Source organism: Berghia stephanieae, chromosome 3 (assembly GCF_034508935.2).
Source record: "Berghia stephanieae isolate SIO BIC M18660-M18661 chromosome 3, UCSD_Bste_1.3, whole genome shotgun sequence".
Lineage (NCBI taxonomy): Eukaryota > Metazoa > Mollusca > Gastropoda > Nudibranchia > Aeolidiidae > Berghia > Berghia stephanieae.
The window spans coordinates 3,981,164-4,001,163 of NC_088362.1; the positions used below are offsets into that span (position 1 = coordinate 3,981,164).

At 34.4% G+C, this 20,000-nt stretch overlaps 1 protein-coding gene across 12 annotated transcripts in view; it reads left to right on the top strand.

Annotated features, from left to right (window-relative positions):
- The first annotated feature begins 795 nt into the window (after window positions 1-795).
- Window positions 796-20,000, top strand: part of LOC144967051 (ADP-ribosylation factor GTPase-activating protein 2-like) — a 37,338-nt gene continuing 18,133 nt past the window's right edge. For 3 of the 12 annotated variants that reach the window (XR_013644312.1, XM_078903826.1, XM_078903825.1), the window contains exons 1-11: window positions 796-911; window positions 4,988-5,179; window positions 6,731-6,862; window positions 8,645-8,695; window positions 12,800-12,983; window positions 14,099-14,217; window positions 15,580-15,722; window positions 16,041-16,169; window positions 16,613-16,789; window positions 17,922-18,074; window positions 18,865-18,924. Coding sequence is in view for 8 of the 12 variants with exons in the window: in XM_078903826.1 (XP_078759952.1) it covers window positions 840-911; window positions 4,988-5,179; window positions 6,731-6,862; window positions 8,645-8,695; window positions 12,800-12,983; window positions 14,099-14,217; window positions 15,580-15,722; window positions 16,041-16,169; window positions 16,613-16,789; window positions 17,922-18,074; window positions 18,865-18,924 (1,412 nt within the window). In the remaining 4 variants the exon portion in view is untranslated. The remainder of the gene's footprint in view (window positions 912-4,987; window positions 5,180-6,730; window positions 6,863-8,644; window positions 8,696-12,799; window positions 12,984-14,098; window positions 14,218-15,579; window positions 15,723-16,040; window positions 16,170-16,612; window positions 16,790-17,921; window positions 18,075-18,864; window positions 18,925-20,000) is intronic. The other 9 variants (XR_013644314.1, XM_078903831.1, XM_078903830.1 and 6 more) reach the window with 3 other exon arrangements.

Sequence of the window (20,000 nt, forward strand, 5' to 3'; positions counted from 1 at the left end):
GCCCATAATAAATTAGGTTATCAAACCCTTAAATAAGTACACGTTGTGCTGTACTTTATTTTTTTTTCAAACACGACAGTCTCCTTCAATATATTCTTTTTTCAGTATATCTAGATAGTTAACTTAATTTTATGTACTGAAACACTTACTTAAAAACGATATTTATCTTGCTGACGTTGCTAATAACATAGCTATATGTACATTTAAGATGCAGTGGTGCCAGAGGGAATAGAAACAATGTCTTTATATCATCTAAAATTTTGTCATTTAATACATTTTATATTTTAATCCAATTGATCTTCATTTGTTTTGTAACGTCTGAACACATTTTGATCATGTGACCTGAAAGGAAAATAAGGAAGACATAATAAAGAATGTCAGGTTGGATTTTTAAGATACTAAATTTTGTGACATTACTCCCCTTCAACAAAAATCTGCTCCCAAATAAGTATGACATTGTGTCATAGAAAATGTCACATGAAACCTCGATGATTTATCTATTCTTTGAATTTCAATAACTTGCGATTGAAAACCTCATTGCTGAGAGGAGTTAGTGGTCTTATAAAAAAAAACGTTAAATGAGAATCCTGGACATAGTATATTATCGAATTTAAACTACAACTACAAACTATACGACTTCATCAGCCAAATTTGTAGAACCAATAACTTATTATTTTATGGCTGAACATAAAGAATATGTGCACGTAGGTTCCTGTCGTTTCTCGATAAGGGACATCTCCGATCTGGCTACTTGGCATCATTTATTTTGAATAGTGGCTCTATTTGTTTGGCTTAACTGGCAATACTCGTCAGTGACACCATTAGGAACGTCATCAACAATGGCAGACCAACCGGGTGAAAATGATATCAAACAAATTTTTAAACGTTTGCGTTCTGCTCCGACAAATAAGGTATTATATTCTATCAAGTAACAAAGTATATATGATGAGAACATAATTGGTTAAGAATTTTTCTATAACTTTAAGGCTGTTAGTTTCAGTCAGGAATCGTATGGCTGCTGCCATTCTCATTCACTCACACTCACCACATCATGTTTCGTCGCACACCTTGCCCATTATTTACATAATAGTATTATTAATACACTTTGCAATGATAATTTATAATTTAGTTTATTAACAAATCATTTGTGTCATTGGAGGGATCGGTACATTTTAGTCTTTTTGCTGTACTGTTATTCAGTGTCTGCCCACTATTATCAGTGTGTCGAGAGTCGAGAGTATATAGAGAGGTGGGCCTTTGGCCGACCAACCTCCGCTGCACGTCCAACTCGCCTTGAGCATGCATTCACGTAAAATATAAAGATTTTTAAAAAAAACCTACCTCTGTTTCAAAAACTAGCATCTTTCAACTTTCTAAGAAACATTTTGATTTTTCAGAACTTTAGTTCGTTAAAAAAATACCGGCCAATCTGACCCGTTGAGTCGAATGAAAACGAAATTTTGTTGTTTACACGGTTCAAAGGAAATGTCGTAAATAAGCTTTCATGGACTTCCTGTGTTGTTTTTACAGTGTCACGTGACCTTTTTGAGAAATTTGTCGTCTGCTACAAATAATTGGACCGGTAGGGGGTAGATATTTTCGTTGGCGAAGAGAAAAAGTGAGTATTATTTCTTGGACTTGTAGAGAGGCCTAGGGTCCACCAGCAGTCAAGTTGATTGAATAAAAGAAAAAAAGGCCTTTTTTATCCGCCGCCACCACCACCGTGAGAGTGGAGGGGGGGGGGGGGGAGGGTGCATGCCGACGAGAGGGAGACGTGTCGATTGGTGACCTTGGTGACGTAGACATCTCAAGGATGCTGGCAGTTGCAGTTGCAGGTGTTCTTAACCCCTTAACAGCGAAGCTAATTTTTTGCTTTTAGATAGTAGTTTGCTTTTATCTTTATTATTGTTAACGGGGAATACAGCGTTTCCACCAAGAGAGTAGTCAGACTATCGCAACTCGGACTTCAATTGTCTATAATAGTTTTGCCGTTACTTGTCTTTTGATGATAGAAGATTTGGTGTTAGGTCAAAGATCGAATTTCGCCGCTAAAAGGTTGCATTGCTACTGGGTTTGCTCTTCCCCCCTACCCACCTTTTTTTTTCTTCTTTTTTTTCACCTTAGTATTGTTGATTGCTGCTATTTCCTTTTTTATGATTAGCAAGTGCCGTAGGAGTCTCACTGGATGCAGGAGTACTGCAATTAACCCTTTGCCAGTGACACTGATTTTTTTGTTTTTCAAATAATAGTCTTCATTTATATTATTTTTTAACGCAGAAAAAACAAACGTTTCCACCATAAGAGCAGTAAGAATATTGATAAAAAGCGCTTTGAGCACGTTGGGTGGATATTGCTCTATATAAAAGCTCAAGTTTTTAAATTGTAATTTGTTTTTTGTCTTTTGATGAAAACGGTAAGATTTTATTTTTGGTCCAAGTAAGATTGATATTCGCCTTTAAAAGGTTAAGTTGTTTTGTTTTTTCAGTTTTTTTTTTTGGTTTTGTTTTTCAAATGCGGATACGCTGCTTCTTCCTTTTTTTTTCCTCAACTGGCAAGCTATCGCCGTACTTACCCGCATGGCTTGCACACACAAAAGGATACATCTAAGTCACAAAACCTTACATCCAGGTCACAAAATCAGACAACTAGGCCACACATCAAGACATCTCTGTTTCGTTTGTTCCAAGATAGCAAAACAAACCAGACGTCTTGGAGTTCGAAAAAGCTTTCCATAAAATATTTGGTATTTGCAAGACCCCCAGAAACCAATTCCCTATACAGCTCTTGTGCACGGTTACTTATGACCTTGATTTCTTTCGTACCCACCCCCCAAAATCCCACTTATTGTGTGGTATAGGCAGAACATAGTAAATAGCTGGACTGCCACATGCGTGACTAAATTGGCCAAAGAGAGAATCTATACTTTGGCATTAGACACCCATTACCTGATGTCTTGGTTTTTAATCCTAGCCTAGTGAGAGAGAGAGAAATTAAAACAATCATACATGTATCTGCAAACAACAGAATGTTTTCATTTTACATTGAGATGGGAAGGGGAAGGGATAACATTATGACAAGAGAGAGAGAGAGAGAGAGAGAGAGAGAGAGAGAGAGAGAGAGAGAGATAGAGAGAGGGTGAGAGAGAGAGAGAGAGAGAGAGAGAGAGAGAGAGAGAGAGAGAGAGAGAGATGGGCGGGGGGATGGGGGGATAGTAAGGGGGAATGGGTAAAGATGAAAGAAACAATGGGTTGCCTGATGACGTAGATCAAAGGATTGTTACAGCGGTGTTCACGGAGCGTACTTCGTGAAATTTTAACCTTTTACAGTGACACTGATTTTTTTCTCCAGATTGCTTATGCAGAATAAATCGTTTCCACCAAGAGAGCAGTAGTAAGAGTATATTTCGACTCGGGCTTCAATTAAACTATAAATCGCAAAGCTTGTCTTTTAATGATAACATTAAGACTAAGATCTGGAGTTTGGGGAGTGTAAGATGGAATCTCGCCATTAATGGTTAAAATTGTTTTGATTTAAAAAAAACTCACACACACACACACACACACACACACACGCGAGCGCGCGCGGTCACGACAGCGAGGACCATCACTGACAGAATGTTGCAACGGTAAACCGGTTTACGTGTACATAGATCCTGAGGCTAGATGACCCGTTACCGTGTACGTAGGCACTCCCAAAAAAAAAGGAAGAAAGAGACACACACACACACATACTCACACACACACACACACACACACACACACACACACACACACACACCACACACGCACACAGTCTCGCATCCTCTACGAACTAGTTTTGCGCACCAATTTTTACTGCACTTATGCACCAAATTGCATACCTATCTAGGGACACTTTTTTCCGTATCTTTTTCTCAATAAACTTTTTAAAAAACCTTTGTTTTGCGCGGCTATTGCGCGGCAGGCGGCTGGCACTAGGAGGCACCAACCTATGGGTCAGACGAGAAAAACACACGATTTAGCGAGGAATGAATCATGAAAATATTTAGGATATAATTTCAAACACAACTTTTGAAATTCATCAAGGATTGTCTAGTACCGAATGTTTTTTGATAGAAAACAAATGTATCTTCAAATCTAAACTGCTTTTGACGGTAAGCGGTAAGTTTTTATTTATTTTTCTGTCCAAACGAATTATTTGTCCTGGTTATAGAAGCTAAGTATTGGTAACACCGGCTCAGCTCTCTATATCAGTCAGAGTCAGCAGGTGTATTCTATTTTCCTTTACTTTTGCCTTTTCTACTTTTGAATTGACTTTTGAATAAATTGAATTCCAGAATTACTACTATTACTCTGCTACTAAGTAAAACAGATTGACTACTACTACTATCACCAACACACCACCAATGTCATTTCCACAGCCATAATCAATACCACTACCATCATTGTCATTACTTATACTGGCCCGCTGTGATTATTCCCAGACAAATATTTGAAACTCTTATTACTATTATTACTATCGTACTATTACTATTAATTATTAATCACTATCACATAAATCATGATCATCACCACAACTACAATCATCTCATCAGTCATCATCGTCTTCATACTTCATCATATATCATATATACTCATTCATATTCATATAGCCAACCAGCTAATCACCACCACTACATCTATCACTTAACAACATTATTAATAACATCATCATTACTGCCATTGCCGATATACTATCACATCGTCATTTTCATCACCATCATAATCGTTGACAAAGCCACCACCACCAAACCATCATCTTCAATACTTTTGCCTACACCACTAATACTAATACATCATCACTATTTTAACACCACACACAACCTTAACCATTTAATTGTTATTTGGGGGGGGGGGGGGGGGTCATTCAAAGTTTGTTTATCAAGATCATAATCATAATTAAAAAATTTGTTTTATTGTGTATCATGATTGTCTTAGTGTTTAGATTTAATTTGATCTCTTCGTTTCAGCAATGCTTTGATTGTGGACACAGTCATCCCACATGGGCCAGTATAACGTATGGAGTATTTCTCTGCATCGATTGTTCTGCAGTACACAGGTCCCTGGGAGTGCATGTGACGTTTATCAGATCAACACAGCTGGACACCAATTGGACATGGCTTCAGTTACGTGCCATGCAAATCGGGGGAAATGCAAATGCTGTAAGTCATAAATTGATTAAATTCACTTTAAAAAAAATTGCAGTAATCTGTCTTTCCCGTGTCAGGTGATTTTATTTATACTGCAGTTCTGCTCACCCAGTAATATATTGAATAAGTTGCTGATTGCAAATATGGGACGCACTTTCTTAAATTGGACATATATTATCCAAACTTTTTTTTAAAAATCTGTAACGGCTTGTAAGACTCTTTCAAGTAAGATAGGCTTCTCATACAGAAAATAATTTTTGCAAAATTATTGTTTGATATACAGTCTACTCCGGATAATCGCAACTTTCGGTTTATTGCAACATTTCCCAAGAAACAGAGTTAATTCTATAAAGTCACTGGTTAATTACAACAAACTTTGGTTAATTGCAACACATTTTCGACCTCAAAAGATGCAAATTCAAGGAATCAATCAAACAAAATCTCATTAAATTTCATCATGGGTGAAATCATGACAGGTTGAAGAATCAAGAGTGGGCGGGGTTTAATGCTATAGTAGTGTGTCACCACTCTATTAGAAACAAAAGAGGGCAGGGCTTTGTAGTACATGTGTGTGCGGTCATCTGTGACCATTAAATATGAGATGAGGGGCTGGGCATGGTCTAGACAAAGACTGTTGTAATTGTAAGGAGAGACTGAGCGATGATGTCATTTGTTTTGGGATTGACAACTGCATTATGACCAACGGGTTTGGTGAGAACTTATTGTCTCTCATAACGGTTAATCTCTTTGACTCTTACAAATGTTGAGAACAAAAGAGTGAAAGTATAGCCTTAAGATGTCGGCTTGCCTCAGAGCTGCTTTTGTTTGTCAAAATTTATACAGGGCTGCCATATGGTTTTTATTCCAATCAAATTGCTCAAGTCTGTGGTGGACTCAGAACAATGCTTACAACAATTGGTTTGAGTTTAGCATATTTGTGTTAAATTAAAATGTTGCAATAGTGGACAGGAAAGTCAAATTCGGTTAAATTGCAACTTCCGTTAATCGAAACATTTTTGCTCATCTCAAGGTGTTGTGATTATCTGGAGTTGTAGGTGGTAGCACAGTAGCGACATGACTAAAAGTTGCAAAGAACAATTTTTCTAGATTTGTTTGTTTAGTTGTTTTTTTTTTTCTTTTCTTTAGATTTAAATTAGTGGTCTCCTGCTCTTTCCTTGGGCAATTAGGCTTCACTTGAAAAACCATCAATTAATCCTTTTTTTTTTGCAAAGAAAAACGATACACCCTTAAATTTGTATCCATTCAATTTTTTATAAAAAATTTGTGAATTTTAAAATTTTATATAATCCAAGGTATCAGTTGTTTCAACACTGCAGATACATATTGAATACTAAGTAAGTGATTCAAGAGAGTTAATTAAATGTCAAAACAGTTGTTTTTTTAATATTTGTAATTGGTGGTTCGAAAGAGAGAGAGAGAGAGAGAGAGAGAGAGAGAGAGAGAGAGAGAGAGAGAGAGAGAGAGAGAGAGAGAGAGAGAGAGAGAGAGAGAGAGAGATAGATATTGATAAATTTGTTATTTAAAAAAAATATATATCTGCAGCAAACATATTTCAACCAACACGGAGCAACAACAACAGATGCCCAAAAGAAGTACAACAGCCGAGCTGCCCAGATGTATCGGGACAGATTGCTATCACAGGCCCAACATGCCATGAGATTACATGGAACCAAGGTATGATAAAGGAAAAAGATCCCCATACGTTTTAACATACATACATACATACAGTTTTATTAAAATCCGCGCATAGTGTTGGATCATATATGTGACCCTTCGCCTCAAAACGGTATTAAGTCGGGCTGGTTAAGATGTTGAAAATTGAATTTATAGCCAGAAATATCAGACTTGTGTTGAGTTTGTATGTTTTATTGAGGAGAATGGATACCATATTTTAGGTTGCTAATGCCAACAATTTATATTTTTGACCGGTTTAACATTAAATTCGGCTTTTATGCATCTGGTTCGTTCCGACATCATACCGTTTTGAGACGATGGGTCACTTATACCCTGAAATTGTAACTTATATTTTTGTGAGTTAATGTAAGTCTCTACTTATCCATGCACCTTTCGGTTTTAACCTTTTGCAGTGTGGTTTGATTCAATTTTGCTCTATACTGACATTGTATTTATTATTTTCACCAATAGATCATTAACAGCAATGCAAGTTTAAAAAAAAAGTCTATAGTGGAAACGGGTATCATTCATAACCAGATTAAAATATTGTAAAATTGATGATTTGTAAGGAATTTGCTCTATGCCAAAAAGGGTCTATATTAAATTTTCTTTACCATAGACTATTTTCTTCTCTCACATTATCTCATTAAAAACATGGATAGTTTTTGACTGTCTTACCGACTTTTTAAAATATGTATTTAGAACATTTAATATATACAACGTCACTACCTAAGCCCTCTGATTTATTTAGTGAAACAAATTTACAGTTATGAACTTTACATGTAAAGGCAAATCAAGACAGTAGGGAAAACCTCATTGTATATCTTTGATTATATTTGCTCAGTCATCTCGCATTTTAAAAAAAAAAAAAAAAAAAAAGATGAAATTTGGTTCGTGAAGGGGACATGATATGAGTTTAAAACATCATTTGAAAGGACTGCAGTTTATACTGATAAGATCCCCTCTATGATTAGAGTGTTAATTATAAAGTTTATTACAGGAAAATTGAAGTAGATTTTTGTTTTTCCTGAATCAGTGAATTAGCTGGACAAGATATTCTATTCTAAAATTTCTATTTTAAAAGGATGACCTTTCTTGAAAAAAATGATTGAGATATAAAACTGAAGTCGATAGAGTTTTCTTTTGATTTTTGCTTTTTAAAAAAAAATGTAAATTCTTCTACACGTGGAAACACTTATTGAATTGAAATAAATATGTGTGCGTCCCTGACATAATCAGTCGCATGGTAAAAATTTTTGTTTGCATTTTTTTGCATTTTTTTGAAAGCCCAATGTCTCCTGAGCATTTTAATCTTTATTTGAAGCAAATCCGGTGATTTTTCATGAAGTTATGGTCATATGCATGGGCTTGGGTGTGAAACCCTAACTTTGAAACCCTAACCCTAGCTTTCAAAGTTGACAAGAGTTGATGTTAAGTATAATAATAACCTTTATAAAAATATTAAAATAAAATATTTAGTAGTAGAATTCAATAAAAATATTTCATCAATATGTAGAAAAATGTTTGATTTAATGATTTTTGATAACTCATTTTTTGTCAATATCTGTGTTCAAAACTTTTCACCATGCGACTGATTATCTCAAGGACCCTACATATTTATATTATGGGTTTATAAATAATAGAATTATAAAACCGGACGATTTTTTTCTCTTAGGTCATCATGCTTGATAGGAATTGTGTTTGGTGTGCCTTTGCTTACAATGTCTTTTCAAATAGTGATTGCTTTTGGTGTGTTACATATGTGTTGTCATGTTTTTGCAGCTCTTTATTGATGAGAAGGTGAAAACAACTGATCCTTCCGCTGCAGATAAGGTTAGCCATTGTAGGGCACCACGTATTTATTTGCATGTATGCGGCTTAATAATTTACCTTTAAATGATTATTTTTTAGATAACATTTATTTCAGTGCAGATTTAATAGAAGTTGCCTATGTAACATCTTTTTACCATTTTGAGCTTATTATTATTATTTTTTTTTATCAGTTGGTCTTGGAGACTATACTCTTTTGTGGTTATTTTTATTAGAATGGTTTGCATAAAGAGGCTTTGGGATATGTAGAATAATGGTTATTGAGATTTACTATTTATATATATATATATTGACCTGTAGTAATGTTTGGGGATCTTTCCGTGAGAGAAATGGTCTGGTGAGTGAATGTCTTTTTCCTGGGTGGGGTTCCTGCCTCCCATAGTGGGCAGGGAGGTACTTACTGTGTCTTCTATTCCCTTACATCTATTTTCCAACTTGCTTTCTGTCTTGGTCTTGGAATGAGATTACTTGGTTTTGTCCTGGTCCTGGCCGGATGCCCTTGCTGATAGGGAAACAGTCGAATGTATAGTTAGTTTTGGGAGATGATATTTTTTTCCTTGTAAATCATCTCTCTGTTATGCACTGTATTATATTTTCTTTATATTATATATGATTTGTAAAACTTTTGAGTGTATTCCTTTTAGTGGGGACCTGTGCTTGTGTCTGGGTGAGACTTTTAGGTGATCTCAAACTAAGTACTTTGATAGTGTGCTCTTGGAATCTATATCTATTTCTATTTGAACCAATTCCCCATTGTCTTACCTTTTCTTGGGTGCTTTAATTGTAATTCTAGAACTTTTTACCATCCCATTTTCTTCCTTTTTACTGGCGCTGATATGACCTTAATGTGTTGCAAGCGCCGTAAAACCCTTAAAAACAAACAGATGTCTTTTTCTTTTTTTTTTTCTTCTGTAAATCATCTCTTGGATTGACAGTATTTACTGTTTGCTGAATCATCTTTTCCCTTGTTTGTTAGGATACCAATTATGCCATCATTTGTGAAAGGTTTTAGGTGGCTTTAGGATGGTATGCAGCTAGCGGTAGATTTGCTGTTGAGATCTATTTGTAATAGTCCCTTCTTCTTGGGTACCTTTTTGTGTTGTAGGCGTTGGAATCAACATCACTTTAGTGTTGTGTACCATTTTCCTTTTCATTGACATTTAACAGTGCTTCCTCTTTTCCACTTTTATGCGGATTTCCGCATTTTTAATTATCCGTGAAAAATCCGCACTTGTCAAAAACCAAGAGAAATATCCGCGGAAAATTTCAAGGAAAATTTTTTGTATTGGAGTGCTTAACAAAAATCATAAATTTGATGCCAAAGTGGCTCCAAATGGCTCTAATTGCAGGTCAAATTTTAACATTTTCCGGGGGGGGGGGGGGGGGGGGGGGGGGAATGCCCCCGGACCCCCCTTCGGCAGGCTTATAAAAAAATCCTCCTTTTGACAATTTCTTGGAGGAAGCACTGATTTAAATGATCTACTAGTGTTTTGAAAGCACAATTTGACTTCTTAAACTAAAGAAAGAAGGTTAAGTTACATTTTTATTTAATCCTGTTCTTAACAATATTATAAGCAGTGATGCCAAAACTCCGGTCTGGTGCAAAAAATTCCGGGTTCTGGGCAACATCCATCAAATTCTGGTGAAGTCATATCCCCCTCTCTATCACTATTAATAAATCTTATTTGATTTTGGCTTCATGCGTTATTGATATTGCTTTTGACAATATAGTTTCAAATTATCATTATTTGCATGCAAGTGTTAAATGAAATAAGTATTTTTAATTGATTAATTATGATACTGATTTACTCATACTGTATGGATGATAGTTGACTGAAACCGTACATTTGTTTTTACTTCTTAAAAATTATCGGTTCTGATTTACTTTTTCTTCCATTTTTGCTTTTTACATAATCAAACATTTCACATTATTCAATAGACGGTATAATATTCTCACTAAAACAAATTCTTAAAGAAATCAGCCCAGATGCCTTATGAAAAAAAAAAGTTTTTTTATGCTTGCTTTTATGTATATGATAATGGATTTATATTCAATGATTAACCAATGTCTCTATTTTTCATCATAAAAAAAAAACATTTTCTCTTTTTTTTACATTTAATACTTTCACATTCCTCTGTTGGCCACATGGAAACAAGGAAATTTTCATTTTATACAGTTCAAGTCGCCTTTTTTATACTATTTTTCCTATGTCACTTACTTTGGCCAGAAACTCTTTCATACATGAACTGGGCAGAGTAACATGTGTAATTGCTTTACCCAAGGACTCAATTTTTGGGTGGGGTTCTGACCTCCCATAGTGGGCAGGGAGGTACTTGCTGTGTCTTCTATCCCCCTGTACCTGTTTTTTAATTGCTTTCTGTCTTTGTCTTGGAATGAGATTACTTGGTTTTGTCCTGACCCTGGCTGGAGTCCTTGGCTGGGAGGGAAACAGTCGAATGTATGTAGTTATAGTTTTGGGAGATGATATTTTTTTCCTTGTAAATCATCTTTCTGTTGTGTAATGTTATTTTTTATTTTTAACATATGATTTGTAACCACTTGAGTGTATTCCTCTTAGTGGGATCTTGTGCTGGTGTCTGGGTGAAACCTTTATAGTGTGCTCTTGGAATCTACATCTGTTTCCTATTTGAACCAATTCACCTTTGCCTTACCTTTTCTTGGATGCTTTAATTGTAATTCTATAACTTTTTACTATCCCATTTTCTTCCTTTTTACTGGTGCTGATGTGACCTTAATGTGTTGCAAGCGCCGTAAAACCCTTAAAAACAAAAACAAACAAACAAGGACTCAATTTGGCATGCTTTTGTAACAATTCAATTCTATCCTTTTTAATAGGCAGGGGGAAAAGTAACTGTTGTACTAGGAATTAGTTATTTGAACTTTACCTTGTTCTTTGAATCATGTTGTCTTTCCTGTTGCTTACCCCTCTCCTAACCAGCCATTTTCAGAATTTTCCCCAAAATTTCACACCCACCCAACCCAAAAACAGACATTTTTTTCAGAAAAACAACAAGCACATTCTATACATAATATTGTTCGACAATATGAACTCTATTACAAAATGTCAAGTTTTTATAGTTATAGCAAAAAGAAATGAAATCTGGATGAGAAAAGTGACGGTTGCATCGTGACAAATGTGACGATTTTCCAATAGGTGGTAAGGAGAGGGTTAAACGTCTATTTCAACAAGATAGTACCAAAATGATATCTGGATAATAGGTGATTTCATTGCTTCATTGCTTCACTCCATTCTCACACAACCAGTCATTTCTTTTTAAATAACATCTGTCTAGGCACTGACTTATAACTTTGAGCTCAAATTTATGCCCAAGGAATTTTAGAAATATAATCTCATGCCTGAATATTGTTTTTATTCCTATGACTCAAATTTTGGCTGTTGAAAAATGAAAATCAAATTCAGTTATTGTCTGTATGTTTTTGCAGCTGTTTTCCCTTCTTAGGTTGTCTTATTTTTATGCGATTGAGGTACGTAAGCAAAAGCGTACGTACTCATTCTTACATTTCTTACCAAATTTTAACATTTTATGAAGGATACCTTTGTATTTCAGTGATGCTGAAGTTATATAAAACAGATTGTTTACCAAAGTTTGTAGTTATTATTGATGATGGTGATTTTAAATACACATCTTTGCGGGTGGTTGGATGGGAGCATCACCCTTGAGTCATATACCTATGATGTTCGCATGGGTGTACGATCCGATAGTGATGTCGTTTCTTCTTCTCTTTACTAGCCTATCCTGCTTCTTTGGTTTGTGATTGTATTTTTGACAGGGGATATTTTTTTTTTTCTGTAAATCTTCTGCCTGTTTGTTCTTGGTTATTCATAATTTAGCTTATGATATCTTTAGGTTATGATTTTGATTTACATTTGTACTATTTTTGTTAGATTGCTTGTTTTTTTGTTTCAGCGGTCTCTCATATAACCTCAATTGTGTTGGAAGAGACCTAAAGCAACAAACAAACAAACAAATACACATCTTTTTAAAGTTTTGTATTAAAATCTTAATTTTTCATCTCTCTGACATATTAAAGTATATTTTTTCATTTATAATGCTCTCTTACAGCTTCATATAGACAGTCATGACCCAACATCACCAGAGGCTAAGGAAGTTGACTTTTTCTCAGAACATGCTGAAGATAAGTTCCCACAAGTGACCCCCATTGAGGATAACGCCAGGTTGGGAGGGATCAGTAGCGATCCAACACCAACTGCACCCAAGGCTGTCAATGGAAAAGGATCAGCAGAAGGTGAGAGAGCATCACCTACTTTATTTTGAATCATTAAAATAAAGTGAATAATGTAGATTAGTGTCAAGATTTGTATGATGCTATGGCTACGTTTTTTTTTTAACGGGTGTATACTCTCATAGCCATTGTCAAGACAAGCCATCTGGGTGGGGTTTCTGACCTCCCATAGTGGACAGGGAGGTACTTACTGTGTCTTCTATCCCCTTAATATTTGTTTTCCAATTTGCTTTCTGTCTTTGTCTTGGAATGATATTACTAAGTTTTGCCTTGGCCCTGGCTGTAGTGCTTGGCTGGGAGGGAAACAGTCAAATGTACAGTTATTATTTTGGGAGATGATATTTTTTTCCTTGTAAATCATCTCTGTTATGTATTATTATATTTGTTATTTTAGATGTATAATGTAAGAATTTGAGTGTATTCCTCTTTGTTGGATTGTGTGCTTGTGTCCGGATGAGACTTATAGGTGATCTCAAACTAAGTACATTGGTGGTATGCTCTTGGAATCTGCATCTGATCCCTGTTTGTTCCCAGTTCCCCTTTGTCTTACTTTCTCTTGGCTGCTTTAATTGTAATTCTAGAACTTTTTACCATCCCATTTTCTTCCTTTTTACTGGCGCTTATATGACCTTAATGTGTTGCAAGCGCCGTAAAACTCTTAAAAACAAAAAACAAACAAGACAAGCCATGTCCTGGGAGCATTTGTGTCAATCTGTAATATAGAAATATTTTTAACACCGGCATTCATTATTTTGATGTTGAATTAAAAAAAAAACCCATTCAAATTGAATTCTGTGACTGGTGCAATATTTTCAGGTCATTGATGAAAATTGCAAAGGAAAACAGACTCCAACCCTGGCATTCTTTGAAATAATAAGCTTGGGTGTAGGATAAGATAAGAAGCAATTGCCTATTTTATGCTTGAGTTTGTTGAAAGTAAAATTAATATGAAATTTAATTTGCAATTTTGTACAGATTTGTTTGTACATGCAGGGGCCAGATTTTTAATTTTTTTTTTGAAGTTGTAAGACGGCTTACATTTGAATTTTTAATTTTATTTGAAATGTAAAGTGATTGGTATTCATATTTTCTATCATGATCCTTTTTTATTTCAACAGTTGACAGTACAGCAGGTCCCAATGTGGAAGCTGCTCTTAGCACATCACCATCCCAAGTGCAACCAGAACCACGCAAGGCCATTATAGGAGCTAAGAAGGCTCCTGCTGCCAGGAAAGGGGTAAGATGGCTTGAAATATGATGGTACATACTGTGTCTTCTATCCCCTTATATCTGTTTTCCAACATGCTTTCTGTCTTTGTCTTGGAATGAGATTACTTGTTTTTTTTTTCCTGGCCCTGGTCGGAGTCCTGCCAGGGAGGGAAACAGTCAAATGCATAGTTATTGTTTTGGGAGATGATATATTTTTTCCTTGTAAATCATCTCTGTTTTGTATTATTTTAATTGTTATTTTTAATGTATAATGTAAGCATTTGAGTTTATTCCTCTTTGTTGGATTTTGTGCTTGTGTCTGGATGGGACTTACAGGTGATCTCAAACTAAGTACATTGATGGTTTGCTCTTGGAATCTGCATCTGATCCCTATTTGTTCCCAGTTCCCCTTTGTCTTCCTTTCTCTTGGGTGCTTTAATTGTAATTCTAGAACTTTTTACTGTCCCATTTTCTTCCTTTTTACTGGCGCTGATATGACCTAAATGTGTTGCAAGCGCCGTAAAACCCTTAAAAACAAAATCAATTTCTGTCTTTGTCTTGGCATGAGATTACTTGGTTTTGTCCTGGCCCTGGCCGGAGTCCTAGATGGGAGGGAAACAGTCAAATGCATAGTTATTGTTTTGGGAGATGATATTTTTTTCTTTGTAAATCATCTCTCTGTAATGTATTATTGTTATTTTAATGTATAATGTAGGCATTTGAGTGTATTCCTCTTTGTTGGATTTTGTGCTTGTGTCTGGATGGGACTTATAGGTGTTCTTAAACTAGGTGCATTGGTGGCATGCTCTTGGAATCTACATCTGATCCCTATTTGTTCCCAGTTCCCCTATGTCTTACTTTTTCTTGGGTGCTTTAATTGTAATTCTAGAACTTTTTACTGTCCCATTTTCTTCCTGTTTACTGGCGCTGATATAACCTAAGTGTGTTGCAAGCGCCGTAAAACCCTTAAAAACAAAAACAAATAAATATGATGGTTTGTTTATCTTTCTTGCCTTCGAAATTATTATTTATAAACATTAGCTATCCACACGACTCTTCAGTGTTGTCAAATCAAAAGCAGGAAAATTGAATTTGTGGGAGATGAATTACTGAAGGGGAATAACTTATACCCTTAGTTCACCAAAATTTGATTCTAATTACTTACCCATATGAAAGGTCATAAAGGAATGGTAGAAATGTTTCGATTTGCATAGTGGCTTACCAGCACAGCATCAAGTGCTGACATGGTTCAATGAAAATATTGTTGTTATTTAATGTTTCTTAGATTATTCCTAAGTTTTAGCAATCTTTACTAATACAGTTTTAAGGCAGCTTCCACTTGATGTTTAACAAGAAGATAGTTACTATTTTATTCTTGTTTTGTTCACAGAAGGGCCTCGGAGCTCAGCGTGTAAAGAAAGATTTTGGAGAGATTGAGAGTCGTGCTCAGCAGATAGACAAAGAAAAAGAGGAACTCGCCAAAAATATAGCTATAGAAGAAGCAAAAACAAAAGAGGAAAAAGAAAAACAGATGTGAGTTTTCATTCGATTTCTTATTTACTTTTTAATAAAAAGATTATCATCGATCTACTTCATCTATCCATCTACTCGACTTTTTAATAAGGTTTTGATTAGTTATAACATAAGATTTAATCAAATAAAGTTTAACTAATAAATAGGGGTGCCTAAATGAGTCAATAAAATGGAGATGAAGATAAAGGGAGTAAATCTGACTCATGAAGGAACAACACATTTGTGTTGTTCATTCACGAGTCAGATTTACTCCCTTTATCTCCAAATAAAGTTTAGCTTGTTCCAAACTTAAATATTTATTCTTTGTCTGTTTTCAAGGGCTAACATGCGCCTTGCCTACCAGGATATGAGTCTTCAAAGGAAGAAAGAGGAGGAAAAATTGATGAGGAATGATCCCAAAAAGGCGGAGCAATTTGAACGTTTGGGAATGGGCTTTGCTGGGCACAAGTAAGAGTTTTGCTTTTTGCTATATCTTAATTTTTATATAAGTTCTGAGTATAGTCAAATTAAAATGAATTATTTTTAATTCTTTATTTTTATTAAAAATTATATTTTTTATTACTTAAATCAATTTGATTTGAAGAAAACTAAACAGAGGAGCAAAACTTATAAGAGTAAAAACACATGCAGGACTCCCAATGTTTTCAAAATTTGTTAGGAAGGTGAGGAATTACTGAAAGGCAGTAACATATCATAGTCAAAATTTAACGGACAGACCAAAATCTGATGCGAATCACATATTGTATGAAATATCAAATTCCAGGCACTTAAATGACCTAAATAGTGTCGAAAGCGCCGTTAAACACCTAAAAACAAATAAACATAGATCAAATTCAAATTGCAGTTCTAAGTTTCACGTATTAATTTATTTTCATTTCGTCTCTCTTTAGAGGTATAAGCCATTCAGCTATGACCGACATGGAGACGATCCAGCAAGAAAATCCCAAATCAAGTCATTCTGGAGCCAGAGAGTACGACAGCTACGGGGAAAAACCCAAAAGTCGACGAGATTTTTTTGATGATGAGTTTGAATTTATCTCTTCAAAGTCATCTTGGGGAAACTCAAAGTAATTATAATGGGGATTTAACCCTCTCCTTACCACCCATAGGAAACATTCGTTACGATGCATCCAACAATTTTCCAGACCTGCCAACTACTACGAAAAAGTCGTAAAAATACGAATTTTTGGCTTCAACAATAGAAATAAATAGACATTTTTGATTCATTTCAATGTGATAAAAAGAAAACTTTGATGCCACAAAGCATCTATTCAGGGGTTTGAATGCATATTTAATACTGATAAATGTAAAATATTAATTTGTAAAGTTAATTATAGTGACTTCTATTTCTTCCCTCTGAAAACTACGATATTTTTACATTTCAAGTTGGCAGGTCTGATTTTCTTATTCTGATTTCTTTTCTTATAGTTAATTTAGCTGTAAAAACTCGGACACTTTATTGCAGAGCTCATTTTTTGTGAACAGGATATAGAATAATATAGGTCCTACTCGTTAATATCTGTTTGAAAAATCTTTGTGTTGGGCGAGTATGAAGTTTCGGGTATAATTCTGAAAATAGCTGGTAAGGAGAGAGTTAAACTCCCTCAGACTTATTTCTTTTATTTTAATCGAATGTACAACGGAATAGCTTTGTTAAATTACCCACAATGCTTGGAAAAGATAGGATTGAAATGGATTTAAATAAATAGATAAAAAGTTTATTACGATAAAATTGTTTTTATTTTTTCTAGATGAATAGATAAAATAGATATCACTGCATCTCAGTTGACACATGTTTGAACTCTGCTTTCATTATTTTAATTTATTTTAATTTTACCTATGGTGTGATGAATAATACCTATTTACTGATTCTCATTGAAATAGAATGAAACAATATTTTAAGAAATATTTATTTTATTTAGTAGTCATATCTTTTGTATTTATGTTGTTGTTTTTTGTTTTTGTTTTTATATTGGACTTGCTATATTATTTATTTTTAAAAAAATTAAATAATTTGTCTTTAAGGTGGATTCTGTTTTTGAGCAAAACAGTATATTAATGGGATGGTCCTAGTCCTAGGATCTTAAACATTATTTTTTCATTCTTCAAAATATGTATTGTCCTCAAACCACGTATTTTATGGGGATTTTTGTGTGGAAATTCCCACTATTCATCTGTTTATTTTAATGTATTTTTCAGGGGAGCAGGCGATTATGGTTCTAAGAACGATGACTTTGGTAGTGGCTGGGGTAGCAAAAACAAAAGTGGGGGATGGGACTTTGACAAGTTTGATGACAACAAATCCACGACCATTGATTCCTTTGGCTCTTCCTCTTCACGGGACTTTGACAAGTAAGTATTTCAATATTATGAAATTAAATCCGTATTCATTGGAATATGTTAGGAATTTGCATGTAACATCTCCAGTCCATAAATATTTTAAAAAATATATTTATGCGTACATTCTAACATTTTATTATATATGTCGATACTAACTTAGGATTTCATGTTTAAACAGAACAATTTCAGGAACTTGTATTCTGTTTTGAGTGACTTCAGAGGAATCATTTGTTAATTGCTTATATTTTCTTATCAAGTCATGAAATGGGCCTAATGTGAAGCTGTTTTTTAACTATGTCATTCCTTACAATATTTTTTACGTTTAAGTTGTGCTCTCTAAACTAAAATATAAGATTTGCAAGACTGAAATCTTCCAGATCTAAAAACGCTCGGGTAGTGACTGATTTCCTTTTTTAAATTTTTAAATATTTTTTATTAAGCCACTAATTTATGAGGGGGGACGAAGTGGTCGAGTGGTTAAGGCATTGCACTGTGATCCGGATGACCCAGGTTCGAGCCCCGCTTCAGGCACTTTCGTTTTTTTCCTTGAGCAAGATTATTAACCCCCAATTTGCTCACTTGGACAACATGGGTGATTCCTGTTGACATCAGACATCTTGTTTGATGAGTTATCTATATTCCTTCGTGGAATGCCTAGGCGACGATGTCTTGTGATGTCGGGGTGGAGAAGGCATAATTTAAAACATTTTTTTAAACTAATTTATGATGATTTACATAATTAAACATTTTGTTGTTGTTGTTGTTGTCACTGGATATGATAATTTTTTGTTGTTGCATGCAGCTGTGCAGAGCTTGACAAAGACGACGCTGAAACAGAAAACAATATAGAAAGTGATTTTGTGTAAGAGTTGTATATGAATTAATGATGTGATTGAATATCGCTGAGGGTTTTACTCCCCACATATCGTAGTGCTTTGCTTGTATCGTCAAATATGTTATTTATTTAGACTTTATTAGTATTATTACGTTATCCACCACTTCTCAATATATTTATCCTGTTATTTTCACTATTTAAAGCCAAATTAATTTTTTTTTATTTTCATTTACTCTTTGAAATCAACTTTCAATTATACTATGATTCACGGATAGTCCAAAAAAATTTTTTTTTTTGGGGCAGATTTTTATTAAATGGTTTTGTAAGTTTGAACAGCTATTGTTTCAGGCAATTTATTAATATTAACAAAGTTTGCAACCATTTGAATTAAGATTGCCTTTTAAAAATGTCAGTCAATTTAGTTTTTTAAACGACCACTTTATATTTGTATTTTGAGCTGAATGTAAAATCGTATCATAAGGGAAAAGTTTATTTTCTAAGGATTTTAATTTATTATTAAGTAAATAAATGAGAAAAGATATTCTACTGATTGGAATATATAAAGTAAATCCTCCATTGCATTTGTATTGGACTTTAACTCTTTAACTCTTAACAATTTTCGACATCGAAAATTGTAAAAAAAACCCAAAAAAAAAACGACTTAATGTTATCAATGTCCTGACTGTACATAAACGTCTTATTTATTTTCCTCTCCACTGACTCGTTCACCTTGTATTATCATCTAATTTGATATTGGTGATCTACAATGGGAATTAAATAATTTGAAAAGGTGTGTATGTAACAGAGCTAGACAATTTGCTACCATTGGAAACACGTGTTTGTGTGAAGAATTTAAGGATTAAATTAATACAACTATCGGGTAATGTAAATGTTGCTGCTCAAAGCTCGAAGAAATAAATAATAATGTAAAGTTGAATGTAAGCTTCAAGTTAATTACAAAAACAGATCAAATGAACGTTTCGGGTTTCCCCTTTATCAACAAAACAGGATGAATGAAACACCACAGATGAATGAGATGATGTGGTAGTCCATACAAATTCATCTGTGGTGTTTCATTCATCCTGTTTTGTTGATAAAGGGGA